This window comes from Chlamydotis macqueenii, chromosome 13, assembly GCF_036417535.1.
Source record: "Chlamydotis macqueenii isolate bChlMac1 chromosome 13, bChlMac1.mat, whole genome shotgun sequence".
In the NCBI taxonomy this organism is placed as follows: domain Eukaryota; kingdom Metazoa; phylum Chordata; class Aves; order Otidiformes; family Otididae; genus Chlamydotis; species Chlamydotis macqueenii.
In genome coordinates this window covers 16,054,504-16,079,366 of record NC_141568.1, presented here as the reverse complement: position 1 = coordinate 16,079,366, position 24,863 = coordinate 16,054,504, and the positions used below count along the sequence as shown (strand labels likewise).

At 51.3% G+C, this 24,863-nt stretch overlaps 1 protein-coding gene across 2 annotated transcripts in view; it reads left to right on the top strand.

Annotated features, from left to right (window-relative positions):
- GNAO1 (G protein subunit alpha o1) overlaps nt 1–24,863 on the top strand; it is a 139,455-nt gene that overhangs the window by 106,761 nt on the left and 7,831 nt on the right. The window contains exons 5-8 of one of the 2 annotated variants that reach the window (XM_086758483.1): nt 7,502–7,630; nt 8,027–8,156; nt 15,018–15,171; nt 18,999–19,610. In XM_086758483.1, coding sequence (XP_086614609.1) covers nt 7,502–7,630; nt 8,027–8,156; nt 15,018–15,171; nt 18,999–19,186 — 601 coding nt within the window. In that variant the 3' untranslated portion in view covers nt 19,187–19,610. Of the gene's footprint in view, nt 1–7,501; nt 7,631–8,026; nt 8,157–15,017; nt 15,172–18,998; nt 19,611–24,863 lie in introns of those variants that run through there. The other variant, XM_086758482.1, reaches the window with a different exon arrangement.

Sequence of the window (24,863 nt, the reverse complement as noted above, 5' to 3'; positions counted from 1 at the left end):
AAGTGGGGAATAGTGGGGAGAGAGAGGACAGATGTTCCCGTACAATAATTAATGAAGCTAACGTTTAAAAACCAGAAAGCGGCAGTTTTTCCCAGGCGGGGTAGCTGAGCTGGGAAACACCTTGCTGCAGATGTTAGAAGTTTACATTGCTTCAAAAAGCACCTAGACAAATTTCTGGAAGAAAAATCATTGAAGTGTAATAAATACAAAGATATCTCCCTTCTCTCTGAAACTCCGTTATCCATGTGAAGTGTTGGAGGCTGGGAAAATTGAGTGCTGCATACCTGCTCTGTGTTCATGCTCTTCTCTCAACATCTGCTCTCAGACACTGGTTTAGCTAGGTGGGTCACTGATCTGATCCAGACACGTTGTTTTCGTCTTTTGTAAGGGCTCCAATATGTATTAAAAAAATCTTTATCATCCCCTCCTATATACTGTCCAATTTTCAAATTTCCCTGCAGAAAGATGAGCCCGCATCTGCTTTCCCAGGGCGGCTCCAGACCCCTTTCTGAGAACGTTGTTGGCGCTGGCTTTTCTTCCAAACCCCACCTCTCCCCCAGCCAGAGCTCTCTGATCACAAGCTCACGCGGTACCACGGTGTCCTTTTGTTCCAGCAGTAACAGGACGGTGACACATGGCTGACCAAACTGCACCCTGAGCAAAGCCAGCCAGCAGCTTGTGCCTGGAGACTCTTCGTGTCCTGAAGCACCTTCGTTATACAGTTCCTATTTAGTGACTCTGCTCATCCACATGCAATGCTAAAAATTATTCTGGATCCAGTCATGCCTTGGAAAACTGCAGGTCTAACTAGGACAGCTAAGCTCCAACCTGCTTTTGTTCATCCCTCCTGCCTATCGTTAGCATTAATACCAACTTGTCAAGTTGATCTTGACGTACAAGCCCGGTACAGCACGCTGCACGACTCCTTTTCCTTTTCCATGGATGCATCTCTCGCGTGCGCTCAGCAAGGTCCTACTTCAGTGCAGGGCAAAAAATATGCATCACAGTGTAGCATCCCTCTTGTCAAGGTTTGGCACCACCCTTTAATAGCAGGGACCATCCTCCTCATTTCCCGTGGAAGGGTAATGAAAGCTCAGAGCATCCGGCAGCATCCATTCAGGAAAATAACCCCAGTAATCTCTGGGCCTGGTGACCATCACTCTGCAAGAAGCAGACCGTCAGCCTGCAAGAAGCAGGCACCAGAAGTGGCTTGTTGCTGGTTGGATTCGGGAGAGGGAGGCTGGGGAGCGTCCATGCCGGTATCTCATCTGGTTGGACGTGAGATGAGATTTATCATCAGGAGCAGCAGCAGGACAGCAGAGCCTGCTGTGTAAGTCATGTGGCTCCCATCAAGTCGGGACTGGCCGAGCGGGGAATGCAGCCGGAAGCACAAAATGCGTTGCCTAAAGTTCAGGAGCAAATTCCCAAGAACTTTATTCTGTGGGCTGGGCTCAAGAAATGCCAGACGATGCTTTTGCCCTCTTAGCTGAATTACTTATCCCCTGAAGGCTCTTCCTCCTGCCTGCCATCACCCACCTGGCAGTGTCGGAGGAGCAGCATGTGATTCCGGCTGTCTTTTGTTCGGAGAAGGGCTCTGCGCGCACACATCCACACCGTGATCCCTGTCCTTAGGTGGGACTGGTTTCTGAAGGGAGAGGATGCTGCTCTTCGGCAGTGTTTCAAGTAACTGGTGATTATTTGCATCGCTGCTGGATGAGTGCTGGGCTCTGAGAGTGGGCTGGGGTTTACTTTTGCCCTTCCCCTAAAATAATGCAGCAGATACAGCTGGGCGCGGTGTCTGCAGGAAAAACGCTGCGGTGCCACAGCTTCTGGGCATTTGCCCAGCGCCGGCTGCCCTGGGTAGCCGTACCGAGCCGTGTCGCACCTTCGGGAAGCGGCGCCCACGTGGTTTTTCTCTTCTGGTGGCAGATGCTACGAGAGTTTACTATGCTGTTGTAGAGCCACTACTGATGCGCCCTAAGCCCGATGCTTCTCCTCTGAATCCTTACTCTGCAGTCAGTAAATATTAAATGGGTTTAACGCTGAATAGACATCGAGCTATTTGTTCATCAGTAAAAGAAAGGAAGAAGTCGGGGTACAAGCTGAGGTCAGATACAGACAACAGATGTTAGAAATGCCCATTTCCATCCAGGAACTGGGAAGGAGCACTCAGGTGGAGACAGCTTCACGTGAGAAGTTAGACGAGTTAGATGAGATGATTCCTGCTTGTGACAACCTTAATTAAAAACTTGGCGTTTGCCAGGACATGACGTTGGAGCTGACCCTTAAGCGCCTATGTACACAGACTAGAAAATAACCCAGCAGTGACTCAGCTGCGTCTGTTGACAAACGGGGATCTGATTTTTCCATCAAATACAACACAAACCAACAAAGTGAGCCTGGGGTGTCCCACGCACAGCCTTCCCTTCACAGAGGAGCCGTGGGCAGAGGCCAGGACCTGCAGGACGGAGGAGCAGTTGGGAAGACTGCTGTCTCCAGGCTTGCTCTCCTGAAGCTCCCACTCCCCTGTCTGCAATCCCACCCCAGACCAAGTCCCAGGCTGTGCCTGCCACTGCGCTGCTGGGACGTGAGATGGACCTTGGCGTGGTGTGAGCACCTCCAGTGAGCGCAGTGCCAGCTGGATGCTGCCTGCAGAAAGACTTCACCTTTGAGGCAAGAAGACCCCAACAGACGTTTAACCGTTTATGGCCATTAACCTCAACAGAGGTGAATGTCCATCTGTGTGAGCCTTCCCACAGGTATCCAGCCCTGACCACAGCCGGTGGCCAGCTATGCTCCTTCCTCCGAGAAGGCAGGCAGCAGAGCCTTTGGCACAGGCCGTGCAGCCTGGGGAGAAGGTTCCCGTGGTGGCAGAGTGCCTGGGGAGGGGTCTCCGGCCACGCGCTGCACGTAGGCTGCTGCCACCGCTCTGTTCCCATGGGATAACTTGAACAATATTCCTTTCTGCGTGCAGTGTCTCCGGCATCAACGGCACTGCTACCACACGCTGTTTGGAACAGTAAATGAAGGTGCAAGAGACTATATTTACTCCTTGTTTTCCATATTACTGAGTAGAGATTTTAATACCAGCTACTCCTTATAGAGCGTCTGCCTTCTGTAGCTCCATTCGATGAGGTCCTCTCCCTGTGTTTGGGAAATGCCGTTTCTTGTACATTTTGCTTTCAGCAGCACAGTACAGTCAGGCTTCACCTCCCTGAGCCCGACAGAGTGACTCAGAAACCTGCAATCTGCTCCAAAACAAAGCATTTCAGATAAAAGATATAAGCAGTGATGGAGCTGCTCAGCTCAGGAGTCCAAATGCTAGAGGGTTGCTCATGTACTCAAAACCCTTCTCACCTTTCTTCAGCTCCTTTTAACCCCTGCAAGCCCTGGGCAAGGCCGGCTGCAAATACGAGCCGACGTGTCATTTCAGATATGCTTCCGCTCCAGCGTGCAAACCCCGGAGCTGGGCAGTGGAAGGAGCTGCGACGCCAGCGCTGTGCCACAGAGATGACGCGGAAGGGGGAGAGCTGAGCGTTTACTCTGCGGCCTCCAAAGTGCTCTTGTTTCTGCTGGTTAAACAGATGCCAGCTTCAGAGGGGATTATGTGTCATCCAGCCTCTTGGCTGCGACAACTAATTATCTCCAGCAACAGTTTGGCCCTGAGATTTGTGGTTCAAAGGACATACCAGCACCATGTGTAGCAGTTTGTCCCCTCTTGGGTTTCCCTGTTCCCCAAGAGGTGACACCCCCAGCACATCCCAGCCTCTCCCAGCTCAGGCTCATCCCCAGCAGACCAGCAGGTCCTTCCAGGCAGCATGGGCAGGGAGCACCAGCACTCTGCGAAGCCTTGGAGATGCCTCCAGCAGGAACTGAGGGGAGCAAGCAGTGGCTAAAATCAACTCAGCATGCAAACAGCAGGCAGCCTGAGCTTCCCGTTCCCACAGCTGGATGTTGGCGTGGCAGCCGTGCCACGGCACGCTCCCGCCGCTGAGCTTCGTGGGGTCCAGCTCAGCTGCCGCCAAGTCCAGGGGAAGAAAAAAAAATCTTCTGCAGCCTGAGATGGGAGAAATTCCAGGGGAGAGCAGCCAGAGGAGTAAGCAGTTTTGGAATGTGACCTCAAAACCCGCACTGAAAATGTTGTATACCTTCACGTAAATTGATGGCTGACCCTCATTGAGACTACCGGGGGCAGATGAAGAGCAGACCTAGGCAGCTGAAGGAATTTAAGTCACTGAGAAACACACAGAGAAAGATGGAAATGGTTGAGATCAGGAAAGACATTAAGACAGCAGTTAGGAGAAAAGGCAGAGGGTATGTTGGCAAGCGGGTATCGGCGCTGGGGTGCCCCGCAGCCAGGCTGACTGCGTTAGCGTGGGAGTGACCCCAGGGCACCCGACTCACGAAGCTCAGCTCACCTGAGGCCAGGCCAGGCTGGGTACTGGGGATACTGAGTATTCCTCTGTCACAGCACCAGTTAAGCACTGGGAAGCAGTGCCCTCACCCAGGCAGATGTGAGAGATACCCCAGCCAAGGTTCCTATGGAGATATTCCAGCTGGGGTTGGAAGCTGGATGCTGTCAGGAAGGAGAGGGTGGATGGGATGGATCCTGTTCAGCTCTCCTCCCTCTGTTGCTGTTATCCTGTCCCCCTGAGAGGCCACATCAGCTCCCCAGACCTCTCATCCCCAGAGTAACTCGTGTGGAGCCGGGCACATGAGGCCGCATCACTGCCATGGACAAGGGCATGAAGGAGGGTGAGGCTTTCCAAGCCTCAGAGCCAGGCTGCTTGCAGGATCAAATCAAATCTGGAGCTAATTCGCTGCCAGGCAGCCAAGGGGAACGCCACGTGGAAGCACCATAGGCTGTGCACGCCAGCGGCGAGAGCGAGATCCCTCTGGAGTCCCAGCACGTGGCCTGGGGTTTAAAGGATGCTGCTGTTCGCAAGCAGATCGTCGTGCGTTGAAGGCCATAATTACTGTAACGAACTCTTCCATCACTGAGCTGCTGCGATACCGAGTCCTTTGGCCAGTTAGCAGTAGATGTCTTAATTTGCTGCACTGCCAGCATTAAAGGAGGATCTCAAAGGCAAGAATAATTAATAAGGAATGTAAAATTGAAGAGAGTTGAATCACAGGAAAATAGAGGAAATGAAGATGGAGGCAGTGATAAAGCTCTTCAGGGTATTGTCAAGACCTGCAAGAGGGAAAGAAAATCCTTCCCTCTCCTACACCTCCACTTTTTACCGTTACCTCGCAGTATTTTGTTCCTGAGGACAGAGGAGAGCCTGGGTCGCTGAATAACAGCACTGCAGAGCAGCCTCGGTCTGCGGGGACGCGTGAAGAAATGCAGCCGTCTCTTCAATAACAGGAGTTGACACCGGTTGTGAATAGATGAGTGATCGTGGCTTCAGCCGTCACGGCGGAGGATCTGATTTTGAGTGAAGCCCCATTCATCCATCCAGGGCCCATCACAGGGCAATTAAGGGAGCATCTGTCACAAAACCACAGTGGCTTTAGCTGCTTGAAAAGGGGCACAATAAAAATAACCCTGCTTAGCTGATACACTTTTCCCTGGGCGATGTGATTCTTGCAATTCTTTAGCAAAAAAGAGTGATCAAAATGATGGGTAGCCAAAATACGTGATGCGAGTGGGGTGAGGTTTGGTTTTCACCTTGGCGTAGAGTTTGGTTGTCTGTCTGTTTTTCCAGGTTGGCAGGGTAGGCGTGAGAGCCGGTGGCAGTGAGTTTTCTCAGGTAGCAGAGCGCACGGCGTCCTGCTCCGGAGCCCTGGCTGAGAGCAGTCCCTCCAGGACACGGGTGGAAAGCCTTCCTCTGCCTTCCGATGCGTCTGGGAAAGCATCTCCAGCGGTGGGCCAGGGCTTCGCGTCCAGGCCAGGCGGGACGTACTTTGGCAAAGCGCAGAGGGAAGCACGTTCACGAGCAAGTTGGGGTGACTCTTTACTCATCAGGACTAAACCCACACGCTGTGTTAAAAAAAAAAAAACACATTTAGCTAAACTGAAAGAGAAAGTCAAGCTTAGACATCATGGCTGTCTTACGTGAGTGGTTCCAGCGTGTACCTTCTCGCACTCACCGGTAAACTCATGCTGTCCAGGGACGACAGTGTCTTCCTTACCTACAGCTGCACAGCTCCCCTTGTTACCCTTTAATTTCTGCGAGCTGCGTTGGGCAAAGCTGCCATCCTCTGGCTAACACTTGGACGGGTACCCATCCATCCTGCCCCCGGCACGTCACCTTCTGTCCTGCTGCCTCTTTGGGCGACATGCAGCGCAGAGATGCAAAGGGCAAGACCACCGCTCGTGCACAGACCTGCTTTATTATTATTCACAATGCATCTCGTGTGGGTTAGGTTGATGCTCCTGGGGCTGGAGGTGGGCATCTAGGTCCTGTAACGCACATCAAACCCTCTTTAAGAGGAACTGGAGTGTCTGTGTGCAGCTCAACGGTGGTGAGAAAGAATTTACTGTGTGATGCAGTTCTGTGTTTATAATTCATATTAAATTGTAATCCAAATTCCTCTTTTCTTCGTAAATTATATTTAGTTGGGCTGAGTTGTTTTGAAGAATTGTCTTGAATGGGGATGAAAAAATTGATTGTGGTCATGTGTGCGCAGCTGTTGGTTTCCTCTACAAAAACATTTCACACTGAAAGACAGGGCTTCCTACCCAAAGTTTCAGCCTGTGGAGGCATTGCCTATGTTCATAGATTTTTAAGCCTGGAGCAGAATAAGGGCAAAAGTTTTAAAACTATCCAAATGTTTTAGAAAGCTAAATCTTCCCTCTGCACCCCCAAAAACCCTCAGTTTAAACTCCCAGATTATCACCGTCTAAGCGAGCCCTTGGATTTTGTCCAAGCGCTGCATCGCCCGCAGTCGCAGCCCTATGCTGGGTTTCAGGCCGGAGTCGTGACTCACTCGGGTGGATTCGTCTCCCTTCGCTGGAGCTGACTGAAGACAAGGCATCTCGTCAGAGCAGCCTGCCCTGTCTCCCTCTCTTCCCAGCAGAGAGGGGCATCTCCCAAAGGTGACTCCGTCTGTCTGTTCTGGGAGCGAGACCTAAGTTCTCCAACCTCTTATCTGAAAAGGCTGGGGCGTTTTGAATAAACCCTTGCAGAAAAGCGTGTGTGAGTACAGCCTCCAGCACAATGGACTGGTTGGGACCTTCATCCCTCAGGAATAAAAATAGCAAGTAATATTAAAACTGTGTATTTTCACAGATTGCCATCAGGGCTCACAAAACATGCACACTTAATTTCCTGCTTTCGGTTCACTATCAGATTTTCTTCTTAGGTTACTGGGATTTGTTAACATTTCTTTCTCCTCAGAATAGGATTTTTTTTTCCTTTAGCTACAACACATTCAGCCATGAAAAATGAGATTGAAAGAGATTAATAGGAAGCTGAAGGATTCATCTGAGATTGACAGAGATTAACATGTGCCTTATTCTTATCTGTTTTCTTTTTCTTTCTCCTTCTTCTCTTAGCTACCTAGACAGCTTAGATCGAATCGGAGCTGCAGACTACCAGCCCACGGAGCAGGATATCCTCCGAACCAGGGTCAAAACAACTGGCATCGTAGAAACCCACTTCACATTCAAAAACCTCCACTTCAGGTCAGTCTAAAACTGCACAGTAAATTTTCAGGGCGTCTTTTTGTGACTGTGTTCCCTGTAGTTCCCAAAGGAGAAGTTGTTAAACTGCTGGTTAACACATGGATGACCCCCACAGCACAGGACACGGCATTTTAGGGGGTCAGCAATATGCAGACTCTTTGGGATCTAGCAGGTTGCTGAGGCTCTCCCACAAATCCCTTTATCCCGAGCTGTAACTGCTCCTCCTGATCCTCCTCAGCTCCGGGTTCTGGAGTAGAAGACCAAGCCAGTGGTGAAAGACTTGTTGCTTTGTGCTTGGAGCCTTCCAGGGACCATATGGTCAGAAAATGCTGAGAATGCTGAAGTTTCCTTGTAACTAAGAAAGAGAGGTGCTGATGGTCCTCTCCTGTGCCGTAGGCTCTTCGATGTCGGGGGGCAGCGGTCAGAACGCAAGAAGTGGATTCACTGCTTTGAGGATGTCACAGCGATCATTTTCTGCGTCGCGCTGAGCGGCTACGACCAGGTGCTCCATGAAGACGAAACCACGGTGAGTCTAACTGGGTCTTGGAGGCCCCAACACTTCTTTATGGCATACTGCATAGCCAGAAACTCCTCAGAAATCGCCGAGTGCTCGCTGGGGTGCTACAGTAATGTGCTTTTGTCAGTCACTCCCCACTGACCCTGAAATTCTGGGGACTTTTGTCCTCCACACTCTTCAAAATGAAGTCTACATGCCCAGGTAATGCTTTCTTGCACCGGTAAAGTCGCAGAGTTTTATTTGTCCTTTCTGGCTGACCTGTGTCTTTCAAAAACGAGTTAATGGGACCCTGTATCGAGAAAGAGGAGATCTAGCTAGGTGGGCTTTTAAAACAAATGATAAGGAAGCGGTCGCGCCGTGGTGTTCAGGTGCAGGATGGCCACACACGCCTGGGGCAGGCTCGGGCTAGTATAACCTATTTCTTCAGGCTAGAGAAATTCATTTTCCTGAGTGAGACTAGAACTGTGTGATTCCTCAGGTAATTTGCTCTAGGAGAGCTTTTATGACTTCCCACTGTGACATTAAGCTCAAAATACCATCTGGAAATAAAGCTAGCGAGGACCTGTGTGCTCCTGGTATTAGAGTGCAATTAATACAAGTGAATTAAATATGCAGAAGAGATGCAGGAAGACTCATTTCTGTGTTCTGGCCGTTCATTCAGCGTGATGGGGACGCACGCTTTTGGGACTGACGACGACTGTGGTGGGCACCCGGTTGCGTTTGTCTAATGAAAAGGAATCGAAGGCCACACTCAGATGTGGTAATGATTTCTTCTCTGCCTAGGCTGCAGCAGCTTGGAGGGTTTGTCCCTGCCAGCTCTGTCTCTCTGAGGATCTTTATTCTCCTGCTGGTAAAGATGTCAGGCTTGCGGAAAGCTGATGATGAGGAAGGAATCGAGGGAAAGATTGCTGTTAGGTATCAGTTGTCTCTTCCCAAAAAGACTGGGGGGCTGTGGTTTCTAGCCTGTTTGAGCCAGGTTTGTGAGCTCTGGCAAACTGATTGATGAAGTCACCTGGTTGTCTGGGTCATATTGATGCCAGAATTCAGGGTGGTATTAGCATCACAGCTATGTCCTTCCAGACTGACTGAGACGCCCTACACCCTCTCATGTCCATGTATTTATAATCCTCATTGTCACCTCCCTCTATCCCTGGCCTTGGTATGCTCAAGAATGCGCAGTCCTGTAGGATTTACTGTGAAGGAACCAAAATCTGCTGACGTGATTTGAAAACTCCAGCCATTAGCTCAATGCCATAGGGCTCTGCCGCTGGGCAGGGGAATCACAGCCAGGAGATGAAGAATACGCAGGGTGAGGGCAGAGTCGGCGGGCAGGGAGCGAAGCTGTGATCAGAGCAGAGAGCAAGGTGCTCTGTAGGTAAAACTTGGGCAGTCACACCCAAACCGTGAAGCCAAAGGCAGCCTTTAATACAGGTCACTTTTGGGTGCCGGTCTACACAAGCCAGAACTTGTGATGCGAAGCCACGGAGCACAACATGGACGGGTCTGAATGCCAGCACCATTTTTTTTAAATGTCAGCCTTAACTCAGCTCCTCTGAGATGGAGGTTACAGCATCTCTCCTGGGGATGCTGGGCTCTGCCAGCCACTGCCTGTCACCCAGCACCACCCCAGTGACGAGCAGGGTGCCAGCTCAGCCTCCCCGCTGAAGTGCCAAGCTGCAGAAACCGGGATTTGTGCAGCTCCAACTTTGCTTTTGCAGGCTTTGCCTGCTCTCCGGACGCAAAAGCAAAGTTGGAGCTGCGCTCTGGCGCAGCGCTGACGTTGGCTTGCTATTTCAGTCCGTTTTCACAAAGCGTTTCTGGGGATGCTGAGCAACAGGAGGGCAGAGGCAGCTGCTGTTCATTTACACGTTCGGCGTAAACAGGGAAAGGATTCGGCATTGCCGCCGCCGCGCCTGCAGGACGCCCTCGCCTAACCCAAATAAACAACCCCGAGCGAGGCCAAGGCAAATAGGAAAAAAAATGACGGTGTTGGATCTTGTCTGCCCTGTTGTACGCTCGGCACGAACGGCAGGTGGAAAACGCAGCACCCACAGACTTAGTCCTCTCCCAGCTCAGCCCCCAAGCGTTCAGTCTCCTCCCTGCTAACGCGGTTCCTCTCCGAAAACCCAGCAGTAAAAGCAGCATCTCTTCAGTCAGCTGATTTGCCGTCTGTCCGCATCCATCACATCTGCTGGCTTTAATGACGTAAATCAGCTTTTATTGCTTCTCACTTAGAAAACACAAAGAGGAGGCAGCTGAGAGAGTGAGCTGGATGCTGCTCCTCCATCTTCATTTTCTGTAGAGATGCTTACTACGGGCTGGGCACTTCCAGCTGTATTAAGCTGCTGAAGATTTGGGGGCTGTACAGATGTCTCTGTGAGTATGAAAAGACTCGTAGAGCTTGCAGTGCTGGCGCGGAGCAGTGAGAAGGAAAGAGCCCTACTGCATCTCAGGTGCCCAAAAAACCACTTGCCAAGGAAAAACAGCTTTTCCTCCTGCTCTCAGTGCCCTGTTGACAACAATCACAGGATTTCACAGGGGCTTTTTGCACTTCCCTAAGTCAGACTGTGCTTCAGGCCGATGAAACCGTGGTTCAGATAGAATCAGCTTTAACTGGAGCTTGGTAAGCTCCAGGTAGCACCAGGGCATTGGGACCAGCGTAGCTGTAGGGTCGGCTTGTCTCACTGAAAAAGATTCATGAACAGCAGGTTTGCTGTGAATCCTTTCAATCGAGACTGAGTAAAGAGCTGGTTAAACAAGGCTGGGTGAAACACTCGGCTCTAGGCTCATAAAGGTTTTTTTGTGGTTTATTGTTTTAAAAGACAGAGCACCCGTCCTCCTGCAGCAGCTGAAAAGGGCTGTTGTGTTCAAAGCCATCTCTCCCTGAGACCAGGTGGTCTTTTAGAAGGTGTAAACTTTCTCTCCAATTCCTTGCCACAAAGAGCAATGCTGCAGGACCCAAGGAAGGCGAGCACTTCTGTATATCCAGATCAGAAAAACGTAAATAAAATAAAGAGAACTGTGATTTCTAGGCCCATATAAACATAAAGAACACGTTTTGCACAGAAACTCTCCCATTGCCCCAAACACCTTCTTAGGCTGCTGTTGGCAGATCTAAACTGCTTCCCTGCGTGCCCAGCTCCCAAGGGAGGGGAGCAAACCTGCAGGGAAATTCAAGCAGTGCCTTCCTCAGTCCCCTTGCTGCCAGCCACAGCCCACAGCTGGAGCTCGTGAGGCAGAAGCACAGGGCGAGAACGTCCTGCTTGAACTGACTGAGCAACGTTATGGATTATGGCTTTGCGTAACGAGGCTATTTCATCTCATTTGTGACTTATCTTTATGTTTCATAAGCTGAGGTTACAGGAGGAAAAGCCTCAGATCTGTGATCTGGGAGGAGAGAGGGACAGCAGTCATATTGATCGGTACAACTGGAGAAGACAATTAACAAAGGTAGATTTGCGTTATTCCTTCTAAATGGAATTCCAATGGAATTTTTAAAAAGACAGCATGGGACCTGTGGTGGGAACTGAGACCATCCTCTTTGGTTTTTTCCTCACAAATTCAGAGGAGTCATGGCAAGAGCAGGAAATATTCATGCTGCACATTGCTGCCTCTGAAACTGAGATATTTAGGTCATCCATATCTAGCCAAGACACGCGAGTATTGTTCGTGTCCCCAGTGCTGAGCATGGGATGGGTTGAAGGCGCTGTGCCGGTGACCCTTGGTGTGCATTAGTGTTGGCCTGTTGGTTCGTATTGCGTTGCGTGACCTGGTTAGCGTGCTTCCTCTGCTGCCGTTGGGCAAGGAAAATTGGATTGCAGCGCTCAGAAATTGCCTTAGGAGTGACAAAGCAAGTGGAAGCGGCTTGGGCATCTTAGGAAATGTAAGTGGAGGGGGATATGGAGTTTCTGTGCAGTCATACCGTCTCCTGTTGGAGGGAGGGAAGGAAAAGGGAAGGAAAAGGAAAGGAAGGAGAGGGAATGAGGCATTCCCAGTATTAGCCAGCACTGGGACAGTTTGCATCCGTGGGTGGGCTCCCAGGAGCCCTGCTGGGATGCGACAGCATTCCCCACGTGGCACCAAGGTACGGCAACAGCAGTGTCCGTACCGGCTCGCCCTGATATCGCTCTGCACCTTTGCCGTACGTGGAAAGCAGTTCCTTCCCTCTGAATAACGTTGTCATCTCGTTAGTGCTGGGGAAGGAAGGGGTGGATTTGCAGATCAGAACCGTGCCCAGGTCAGTAAGGAGCAGCGGGCAGAGCAGTGGTTATATTTACTTGGCTAACCGGCAGGGCTGGGGGAAAAACAACGGAGTGACCAGAAAGCCGGGTCAGGCAGCCCCAGGAAGCTTCAAAACTTGTCTCTGGAATTTGAAAGGAATAGAGGATTTTTATTGTCATTCTCATTTTCTTCAGGGATGTATTGGTTTGTGCTGTGTGTATATTCTGGTTACGACTGGGCGCTAAGAGTCACTGTTCTTGGGAAAACACTCTCATTTCTAACGGGTACTAACGCAAATTAATCAAACCATGTAAGTGCAGCAGAAGGATTTCTGTAGGATCCTTGTGTAGTCTTGCTACTGTAGGAAAGTCAGCTTCACCCTAACCACCAAGCACAACTCAGCAGAAGTCCTCAGCTTCTATGTCTTAACCAAAGCCGATGTCACCCATGGTGCTTCCCGTGCCACGAGGCGCCGCCGCACGCCGCTGCTCCTTGCCGGGGCTGCGCAGCATGGTATGGGGCTGGCGAGGGGCAGCGCGGTAAGTACGGTGACCTGGGGATGAGCTACTGGTTTAACTCACAAGTGGCGTTCATGTGCTTCTCCGTGCTTTTGTTCTAAATCAGCAAGGGCTATAAGAAAGGTCATTAAGAATGTTCTGTGAGGGACCCTGCTTGAAAAACGGTTAATTGTGTTTGCTTTCTGTTCCACTGTCCCCACCAGCCAGTACAAACTGGGTTAGCAGGAAACAGCACACAGACATGGGATGATCCAGATAAGCAACATCTTGCAAATGAGACCAAATAAGTAAATGTGTTTTTACGTTTGTACACGGTCGTATCTTCCCCGTGCGCCGGCGCAATCCACGCTGGGGAGGTGCTCTGTCATTTCAAGTCGGGTAGTAAAGCACGTGGTATGCGGTACGGCACATCGCACACACCATGTTTCACTCTGGATCTGATTGGATGTCTCCTTCATCCACAAAACCACCGGTACCTACATAAAAAGTTCGCCAGCAGCTAAAGTGTAGCAATGAAAAGGAAAGCGTTAATCGGTAAAGCGCTGGGCTCAATCACGCTGCCAGTGCGGGTGTGAAACGGAGCAGGAGAGGGGTGAAGGTCCCCGCTGTCTCCTGCACCACTCTGAATTTCCAAATGAGGTGGGGGACACACACTACACCCTCCCCAAAAAACCCTCTGCCAATGAGACCACGCAGCCCTGTTCTCCCTATCGTCTCTCCGGCGGTCGCTGTAACCAGTCTCGTATGCACACTAGCGGGTTTGGGGAGTGCTGTCTCAAGGAGATGCCGCTGGGAAAAGCCGAGGAGCCGGTCTGGTCTGTACCATGCTTTGTCTTTGATAACCCCCCTGACTCTTGGGTGTGCTTCGTCCTCACCGCGCCTGCTCTCTCCGCTACCCGGCACCCGGCTGAGAGATGGCCACGCGACCAGCGTGCGCGCTCCGGCGTCGGCCTCGCGCGCCAAACATCATCAGCCTCGGCACCTTCACAGCTTTTCCTCGGCCGTCTGACCTTACCTAGCCAAACAGGCCAAAAAATGAGCATTTGAGAGACCAACCAAATTTGGCAGGTATGAAGCTTCTCTTGAACTGAGAAAAAAAAAAAAAAATTAAAACCAAGTTGAGAGTTGAAAGCAGCAGGGAACATGACACTTGGTTGACTTTGCCGTGAGCTCTTTCCACCACCGTAAAACAACGTGGCGGACTTTACAACTCTAACTGGTCTGGTTTTTTTCATTCCTCTTACCTCTCTCCTTTCCTGTGTAGTATTTTTGCATGACCTATAACCAAAACACCAGCTTTGCGCTGTGTGTGCGTTTGAACGTACAGCCCTTCGGCTGGCGAGTAGCTAACGTTCTTCTAGAGGCATGAACTAACATCAGCGGTGGTGCCTGACTTCTCGTCTGGTTGTTCTTAGATGCTCTTCATTACTTTTCTCTTTTTTATACTACTTCCTCTTCTTTTTTTCACTTTTTTTTCCTCTCTGCCAGACACTTTCTGTTGAGCCATCTTCCAAGAGAACTAAAAAAAAAAACAATTAAAAAAATTAAAAGCCCCAAAACAGACAACAACACTAAACAAATTAACAAAACCAGGCAAAGGTCACGGCAAGGTCATTTCCAAAATTATGTCACCTGGATGTCTGCTTCCAACTCTAGATTAATTCAAGGATCTACCAGTCCTTGGTTAATGTATCCAACCAGTTGTGTGCCACATGCACTAGAGAAAGTAAAAAAAAAAAAAAAAGTAAAAAAGTAATGAAAACGTATTGGAAAAATCTGCATGAGCTACAGCGACACGTAAATCTGACGAAAGGGCAAAAGTAACTCCCCATCCATGCATGGTGCATGATGATTTTATGAGCTGGGATCCTGTAAATGACCTGCTATGCAAAATCAAAACAGCTCTGTGTAGTTCAATGCCCTTCAGTTCCTCACTGTATGTGAGATGTTGTAGGGATTGCATCTGTGTACGTACATGTTCAGCTGTATGTATACATAAATTTATTATGTATATTGTAGCTTTTGTTTTTCTTGTCTTCCTCCATAATTTAGTTGTTTTAGATTTCCCTTCATGTTGAACGTCCCCCGTTCGCTGCCTTTGCCCTGATGTGATCTCTCCTTTCTGTTGCAGAACCGCATGCACGAATCACTGAAGCTTTTTGACAGCATCTGCAACAACAAATGGTTCACAGATACGTCTATCATCCTCTTTCTAAACAAGAAGGACATATTTGAGGAGAAAATTAAGAAATCTCCACTGACTATCTGCTTTCCTGAGTATACAGGTAATGAGACAGCTGGCTGCAGAGGAACGCACAGCAAATATAGAATCATAGAATGGTTTGGGTGGGAAGGGACCTTTAAAGGCCATCCAGTCCAACCCCCCTGCAAGGAGCAGGGACATCTCCAACCAGATCAGATTGCTCAGAGCTCCGGCCAACCTGGCCTTGAACGTTTCCAGGGATGGGGCATCCACCACCTCTCTGGGCAACCTGGGCCAGTGCTCCACCACTCTCATTGTAAAAAATTTTTTCCTAATATCTAATCTGAATCTACCTCCCTCTATTTTGAAACCATTACACCTAGTCCTGTTGCAGTAGGACTCCCCAGAACAGTCTCTCTCCCCATCTTTCTTGTAGGCCCCCCAATTCTGATGTTGTGGTGTATCGCAGGCAGTGAGGCTAAAGATGCAGAGCCAGAGCTCCCTTTCGCTTCCCTGCAAGCTTTATTTCAGTGAATGCCATAGGATCACCCCCATTGTGTTTAGTGGTCCACTTAAAGTGTGAGGATGACTTAAACCCCAGTTCCTTGCCTGCAAAGGGCCACCACCGCTAAGCAGGATGTTGAAACCTCCCCACGGGTGGTTTCAGTGCCGAGCCAACACCTGCGGGCGTAGGGCTGGCAGCACGCTCCCTAAACCCATGTCCTGGTTTCCAGCGTCGCTCGGGAAAATGAACCCTCCTGCAGGTCTCAGAAAAACGTAACAAGCTTACCCATCACCAGAGTAATTGGTCTCTGGGAGACCAGCGCACAGGGTTTGTTAGGCTGTCCTCAGCCAGAGTCCAGGCTTGCTGTGCCGTAACCCATCACGTTGTTCCCCTGTGGGTCCTGGCCGACCACAACGAGGATCTCTGATATCAGGCATCTGGACATGGAAACGCTTCCCGTTAAATGCAGATAGGAAAGGTGGCGCTTGATTTTTCTCATGCACTGGCCACCCACTCTCAACCCGTAGCGCAGACAGGGAAGAGCCACAGCAAGCCGTGCCCTGAGCCTGGCTGGGAGGAGGAGGCCTGGGTGGTACCTGAAGATCGGAGCAGAGGCTCTGCAGCGGGGCAGCATGCAAGAAGCCCTGGCTTCTGCTGGCTGCCTGGCATCTGGCCTGCCAATGCTGAGAATACATCACCCGTGCAAAGGCTGCAGCTGCACCCCACCACTTCCCGCTGCATCTCGCCCGCTTCCACAAACCCTCATTATCATTCCGAGACAGCATAAAAATAAACTTTTATCATCATGCATTATTTAAGCTCACCGGAGACATCCAGATGAATCAAGCCGACAGACAGAGCAGCAGATCTCTTTGTCAGGAAACATAGTTGTGAACCGGGAGTACCAAGAGTGTCACGTTTCTGGGCAGGCCAACAAATTATTAACCAGAGCTTCCTATCTCTGAGCACTTGATTTTTCACTGTGAATAGGCAAAAGCCATCCATCACTGCTGCTTTGGGCTGAATGCTCTGTGGCTGCGGAGCTCAGCGACTCCAGCTGAATTCAGAAGAACATCTGCAGGCTTCCTCTCCAGGGAAGGTTTGGATGTGTGTCACTACCAGCACATTGCAGCCATCTACTCGTCTGCTTGGTCCAGGCAGAACCAGCACATTCCTGACATGTTTGCCTAAAAAGGTCTAAAAATGGAAATTTCAGCCTTTACAGTTGAAAGCTCACAACAATGCCAACTCCAATTTTTTTCTGGTTGCAAGTTAGATTGCTGCTTGCCGTCTTTCGGATGGCCTGTACAGCAGCTCATCACCATCCTCTGTATAGCAGCACTTCTACATACTGCAAGATTTTCATCGTGCTCTCTCCCTTTTTTCCTTTTTTTTTCCATGAAGCAAACCTGCACCTTTCGCTCCTTCCTGATCGCATTTTGTGGAGGTGGTTTTGTGGATCTTCACTGAAGTCTCCCAGTGAAGACTGCTTGGAAATAATATTCTTGCGTAACCCTGACGGCAGAGAGACTAGAACAAGAAGGAACGTCGGTTCAGATGTAACTTTTCTTTCCCAAGCTGTCTCAGCCCGAGAGAGGAGTTCAGTGGGGGAGGCAGACCCTGGTACAGACGTAGCCAAGCTCCCAGGTGACTATGCAGAAGAAAACAAACATAGCTTGTACCTGGAGCACTTCAGCCCCAAGTGAACCAAACCAGTCCTCCCCACATCTCAGAGGACCCTGAAGATGCTCTGAATTCCTTTGAGGAGCTGTTCTGGAAGCTGGGAGCTATCACAATGCCAGGGACCCTCCACAGGCCTCTCTTCTCTCTCGTGCCGTCAGGGAGGGCTGAAAGCCCTTCTGCTGATCCAACGGGGTCTGAATCAGAAGTGAAGAATATCTCACTGCAAGGCATTCAGCAATACTGTAAGAAGTTGGAAGTTACCTCATGCTAACCTTAAGCCAGGCTTTAAACCCAAGCAGACACTTAACCTTGCTCGGCCCTGCTTTGGTGACCGCGGCTCAGAAGATGAAGCCCTCACGGCCTTGTGAAAAAGCAGCATGATTAGGAAGTTGCTGTGGAGTTAAAAAGAATTATCTGATGAAAGCCTATAAATCAAACAAGCGGATTTTCAACGTCACAAGTTGTTTCCACAAAATGCTTTTAAGAAAATGAAGTTTCTGATGTCCATTAGTTCTGCTGACAGAGAATTATTAGAAGACACTATCCACAAATGTGCTTGCTGTATGCTGGAGCACTGTTTCCATCCCCTTAATTCACTCCTGCTTTTAACTAATCCGCAATACTTAGCGAAGCAGCAGCGGAATCCAGGGCGGGTTTTAAACCAAGCTGGCATTAGTGATTCCCCGCGCTCCCAGAAGGAACCCAGCCTCTCAACCCTCGTGCCTTTGAGCAGCCAGCTTCCCTTTCACCAGATACCTCCTGGGTGGGTTGTGCACAGCATGTGGATCTCTTCCCAAAGTCTTTCCATCGTACAAGAACCTGCTCCCAGCACACATTTTGCTTGTCTTCCTTCAAGCATCTTCTCAGGTCTCACCAGACGTAGGCAGGTGCCCGAGGGGAGCTGTGCGTGTGAGCAGTCTCGGGGCTGGCCAGAGGAGAAGGGATCTGCTCCTTTGCATGACCGGTCTCCGGCTTTTTTAACACAAAACTCGATGATTAATAAGGTTTGGTACAGACATCTCTGTACATCAAACGGAGAAGCTCCTCGTGGCGCAATTGTAGCCACAGATCTAGCAGAGGGGGCTGTGATCTGGATTTCTCAAAAAGAGGGACATTTTGTATGCGCTTTTTTGTATTTCATTTGAGAAAAACCCTGCTTTGCTCTGTAACAGCGGCTGGATCCAGCGGCTGGATCTTTTCATGTCCTTTTCTCTTAGCAATTCAGGGAAAGGAGGGCACAGTTACCAATACTGCCCTCCATTCCTGGACATTTTAACTCCTCTTTTCCATCAAAAGCTGAAACTTCAATCAAAAAATCTAAAAAAGGAAAAAAGTTAAGCCTTTGCCCCAGGTCAAGCACTTTGCACGTTCCTGGCACGTTTTTGCTCTTTTTTTTGTCAGCATTATGTGGAATTTCTTCTGGTTTTCCCGTCATAGCCTGTTTAGCACTCGGTTCCCTCACCCATTTCATCTCCACAGACTATAAACAGCAGCTCAGAATAAAAATACAGCTGAGCTGACAGTCGGAGAGCATCTCCTCCCTCGCAGGAGCCCTGGCTGCTCATAGCGCCCGTCGCTGAGATGCAGATGGGGTGGCTGGCTTGCAGCAGCCCCGTACGAGCTCCCCATGTCCCTACAACGGGGTGCTTGCAGGCACCCTACAGATTTATGGGTACGGGATCGCTTTAACCCTTTTTCCTTTCATCTCGGCTCTCTTCTAGGCCCCAACTCTTTCACGGAGGCGGTGGCTTACATCCAGGCTCAGTACGAGAGCAAGAACAAGTCCCCCAACAAGGAGATCTACACGCACATCACCTGTGCCACCGACACCAACAACATCCAGTTCGTCTTTGACGCCGTCACGGATGTCATCATCGCCAACAACCTGCGGGGATGCGGACTCTACTAAAGCCCTCTCCTCCCCTCCTCTCCTCACACCCGCCGGGAGCATCCTCCGGCCCTGCGGACAGGTCCTCATTTTCTTTTTTTTCCTCCTCGGAAGGTGACGAGGAAGAAATACATAAATCCCTCCTCTTGTCCCAGAAAACTTTGCAGCAAGTTCTGCTTTCCCCAGCCCCGTTTTATTTCGTTTCGGTTTATTTTTGGTTCATTCCCTTGCTGCCTCGTTCCACTCCTCCGTTCCAATTCACAGCGCTGTAGAGGGAGCTAACGCGTTTCCCACAAAGTGCATTTCAACTGCCAAAAGACAAAAATACTTCAGTTTTAAAAAAAAGAAAAAAATCAAAGCCTTAAAATACTGGTCAGCGACGGTGTAGTTTGGAACCGAAACTTCCCCCCCTGCCCCCTTCCTTGAAATTAAGGGATATTTTTCATTCTCCTGGTTATTCCGGTTTTTTTTAAACACTACTCCTTTGGGAAGTGCTAGATACGACATGATCGTTTTGAGGGTACCTTACGGCTCCCGTTCCTACCCCAAAGCCGGAGGGGTCGGTGTTGAACGCAGCCAACGCAGCTTGGATTTGCGTGTTCTGCTTTTTTCCAGACAGCTGTTTGAACAAGTGAAACAGCCACCGAGTTCTGCTGGGGTCTGAGGGACACAGTAACAAAACCTACTAAGCCTTGTCTAAAAGCATTCGTTACTGATAGCCGTTTTACCTCAAGTTTGGCAAAATTAATGTTAAAAATGTGTCTGGCGGGTTCAGTAACCCGTTTCCGAGGCGCTTCGCTGGAGCTGCGGGGCTGAGCAGGGCGGCTGGGCCCGGAGCCCTGGAGCGTAGGCAGCAAGGATGCCCTGGGGATGGGGGGCTGATGGGGACCCTGTGCAGGAGGGCGTCCTGGCCAGGGTGCCAGCCTGGGAACCCGGCAACCTTTCCCAAAGCACCTCCCAGCCTCGTGATTTCAGCGCAACTGGTGCTCCTGCAAAAAACACTTTGGCCCTAAAACGCTGGAGTGCACCAAAAATATTTACCTCTGGCTTCTTGTGAGCAGGGTTTGATCTTCAAGTACCTGGAACGCAGAGAGGTGCTTTGGGAAACATCAGCATGCTTGGGTGACAGCGGGGCGTGCGGGAGCCTCGCGCCTCTGCATTGCACCCTGGGCACCTAAATACCCGTCTCTTTCCCAGTATCTGAAGTGAGAGGGATGGTTTGTACTGGCCGTGTAGCGGCGAGGGAAGGCTCAGGCAGCTGCTTTGAGCCAAGTGATGGAGTGGAAAGGAAAAGTGCAAGGAAGAGAGGGAAGGGAGGAAGGAAGGGCAGGGGGAGAGGTGTGGAAAGGCAAGGGTAGCGCCCAGCACAGCAAAATGGGGGGGCACAGAGAGGAGCACAAACTGGGCTGGGGTACGGGTGGCCGTCTGTCTGCCATCACCAAGAGCTCTGGGTGCCGTTGGAGTAAAAGGCAGAGGGGAGTGTGACAGGTGGGAGCATGGAGGGACCCTTAGAAGTCCACCCCAAAAGCTTGTTTGGTGTCTGGGTGAGATGGCCACCTCCGACGTTCCACTCAACGTGGCACCTGGGAGCAGGCAGGCAACGCTGATCGCTGCCTCTTCTCTGCCTCTCTGGAAAGTCCATGATCCTGGAAAATGTGAGTCTTTCCAGGCCAGCCGCAAGCTCAGCCCAGGCTAGGGGTGTCTTTCAGGTCTCAGGAGGTCTTGTGTTTTCTCCAGTGTTGTGCCTGAGAGGGACGATATCTGTTTTCTTGCTGTGCCTGTCTAGGAGAGGCGAGAGCAGCCCGCAGCAGCACAGCCCGAAGGCAAGAGGCCAGGCCAGCGTTGCTGCATGGGAGGCTGCGGGTGCGGTCGCAGGGGACAGAGAGGACCACAGGGGAGGTTGTCAGTTTGGGACAGAAGTTGCAGAAGGGAGATGAGGCAGGTTGAGGCAGCAGGGAGGGAGGGGAGAGAAGGGCACCTGGGAGCCAGAGTCCCCATCCGAGGCTGCGCTCTGCTAGGACGGTGGTTGTTTGTGACCAAACCCCAGCCAGGGATGCGAGCCGGGAGCACTCTGGGACAAACAGGGACGGCCTGCAGAGGAGGACGAGTTGGCCCTGGCCCATCTAACCCGCTCACAGCATGGTTGGCAGCCGTGTCAGTGACCCCCTAGAGAGCCTTAAACGATAAAACTGTTTGGTATTGTGCAGTGGGTACCCCCCCTGCTGCTCCGCCGGGCACTAACAGCAATAACACCGGGTCTGCCTCCTGCTGCTCTGCCCCAGGGGAGCACCCACCTTTCCATCAGTGTCTCAGCCTTAAAACACCTCCCAGGAAAAGCTGGCTGGGCAGCGAAACCAGGAGCCCCGCTCTGCTCTTCACACCACAGGTTGCTACATCCCACCCGCCTGTCCTGTTCTCCTGGCTCCCAGCCCCGATCCCGCCTCCATTTGATGCCAGCACGCTCTGCTGCATGACCATAACCAAAGGAACCCTGGCAGCAAGGCCTGTGCATTTTACTGTATCTGGTTTAGCTTAGGATGTTCAGAGTCGATGGGAAGGAATTTGAAAGAAAGGATTTTCAGCGGGCAGCGCCTGCCCAGTTCTCTGGTTCCCTGGGGGGGACCAGCTGTGTGCCCTGGCGCTGAAAGGATTTCTATGCGTGTTGAGCTCAGGTTCCTGGAGACCAAAGCCAAGGGAATGACAGCAAAATGTACCCAGCCTGTTTGTTTTTGCAGGAAGAGGAGTTCAGTGAAAAAGAAATACGCAGGGCTCAGATTCAGCCCCCACCAAACTTCCCCTCATGCCCAAGCCAAGCTTTCTGCCTCCATACTCTGCTGATCTCAGAGGTTGTTCTGCTCCAGGTGAAAGCTGGGCTGCTGTCTGAGGTCACTGAATTAGTCTAGCCCCTCGCTTTGCTTTTCAAGACATGGTGGCAATGGGATGGTGCTCCTGCCACAGAGCGGGGCAGGGAATTAGCTGGCAGGATGTGGGATGCTCCCAGAGCTTGTCCCGTGCAGGTGACCAGGTCCCACCAATAACACCCAGTGTTCAAATGTGCGTTGAGTGTCAAAGGAAGGGCTGAAAAGCTGAACGTTTGTTGCATTTGGTGCGTAACCCAGAGCTGTGTGCAGTGGTGCGCTCATGCCTTGAGCCAGCAGCGAGGCCGGTCGCTGTTCAGCTGTTTCAGGAGGATTTGATCAGCAGCACCAGAAGTTTGGAGGTTTTCTGCTTCCACTCCTTGCTGTGGGTGACATTTTACCCAAGCAAGTAAGTTCCCAGTGAAGGCAGCACCAAGCCAAGGCTTCGAGAATTCGCAGCATAAAGCGCACAGGAATATTTTGGTAAAGACAGTTTAAATTAACTCCACCCCAAACTCTACCGAATGCAGCTGAGTCACGGGGGCCGGCTTGGTGCATCTGTGCCGCGCTCCGGGATGGATTCAAGCAGCCCACGCTGCCCGTGCCGGCTGGGAGGTCCGAACCCCTCCTGCCCCAGCCCCTCCGCAGCGCCGGCTGGTTCCCCGGCACGTTGGTGGTGATCAACTTCTCCACAGGAAGAAAAAGGAGAAAAAGAGGAGGAAATGTTGACAGATGGAGCCTTTTCTTTCATTATCTTTGGCATATTGTGTATCTAAAGCTTCATTTCAGCTGCCGCTGCTGACATCCCCTCCCTCACACACGTCGTGAGGATTCGCTGACAAAAGGCTGGGAAGGGCGTTGGGAAGATGAAACGCTTCCAGTGTTAAACACTGCTATTTCTGCCGCTTGATGGCCCTGTATAGATTTTTGTCTCCAGAACGCCTGCCAAAGCATTACTCACCGCTGGCTTTCTGCGTCCTCCCAAGCCTCTTCTGACAGATGTGCCTTCTGCGGGCCATCTTCTGCCCGTGCCTTTTCTGAACGCTAGCAATCCTCGCAGCAATTGCCTGGAAAGAAGATCTTGAAATGCATCCCTCGCTTTCACATCCCTCTTCTTAATACCCCCTTGTACTTGGCAATTGCAACGCTCCCAATCCGGACCCTCAGAGGCCCCGAGCCGTGTTGGATTTGCAGTCACCCCATAGCAGGGCTGTTGCAGCTGGTAGAGATGCGTTAGCGGCTCGCGATGAGCGTCAGGCTGCAGTGAAAAGAATGGAGGGAGCCATTTGCTCCATCGGCAACAAGACGGTCAGGTGCATGGAGCTGCGAGGCAAAAAAGATGCAAATAATTCCTTTATTTAAACAACAGTTTCACTGAAATAGAGAAAGCTGTTGAAGGCAGGCCTTGGAACGAGCCCGCAGATGCGGCCGCGGGGTTGAGCTGCAGGGCACGGTGCTCCCCGGGAGCATTCCGTAGCGGGCTCGTTGGGAGAGCCAGCGATAACCACGCACCGGGAAAGCGCGCACCAGAATACAGCCACAGGCTGCAAAGGCCAAGTTTTTCCTTAGCAAATCAGAGTTCACACCGTGGTTTTCACATACGGCCGGAGGAGCCCGGGCGCGCGGCGGGGCAGCGGGAGCACTCAGCCAGGCCATCTGGCCCCTCCGTCTGCCGGCACCGGGCTGGCCCTGCTGCCCCTGCCCTCCCGCGGGTCTGGCGAGGGGTCGGTCGGCTCCCCGCCACTGCCCTCCCAGACGTTCTTCCAACGAAGCCTCTCTCAGGAGTTCTGTATGAGAATTAGCTTCTTGCCTTCAGCCAGCTTTCCTGGGTGGCCAGCCAGCCTGTCCCTCCAGGAGGGGAGAGCATCCTCAGGAGAGGCTGTCCTGCCTCCCCAGTAGATGGGCATTTGTTTTACAGGGCATTGAAAAGTGTTAATGAGAGCAGGCTATACTGTAATGTGCATTAAAATGTGTCTGGTGGTTTTAATCTGCTGTGGCATGAGCCTGGTGCTTGCCTGCAAGGGAAGGGACTTTGTCCTCAGGCCAGGAGTGCCGTCTCCAGGAGATCAGGATGGGGCACAGATGATGTCCTTTAGCCAAAACATCCCAGTGTGCCCAGTTGCTGCTGTGAAAATCATCAGGCAATCCCTCACCGTGCAGCTCGGTCCCCGACAAGGCGCGGGGTTCAGCTGGGGGTGGCGGGCGTCCCCCACAGGGGTTGTGCAGTCGACGCTGTAAAAGGGACCAACCCTGCGATGTGTCCGAGTATTTTGTGGCCAAAAAAGTCTGCTGGGACCAGGGAGACATTTGTTGTTGAGCTCCTGAGAACAAGGCTGAGTCGATTAGAGCAGCTTAATGCTAGTGTGTTTGTGTCTTTGACATGGGCCAGGTTTGTCTTCAGGCTTATGACCAAAAACTCTGCAACCGTTTCCGAGGAGACTGAAACACCCAATAACGATCCGACGCCAGGAGCGTTGAGGGCAGGAGGGGTGGCGCTGCTGAGCATCACCCGGAGCCACCCAAACCCATCACACGCCCGCATCCCCAGCACGCACGAGAACGCAGAGACGTGGTCCGGGTGGCACGAGGGAGCGGACCGCGGTCTTGCCTTTGCCTCCCCAGGGGAAAGAGCAGACAGAAACTCTCCCAAAGCGCCCCGAGACGTGAGCGTACGTTATAATTTCTGAGCTCCTGCAATGGCACGAGATAATCGATGCTGACAGATATAGGTAGGTGACCTTTATAAGATGTTACGCCGAGAACGCGGCCGTGGAAAGGGACTTCTCACAGGCCCGCTCTTGTCCGAACCAGCAGCCTGTGAGCTCTGTATTCGTGCTGCA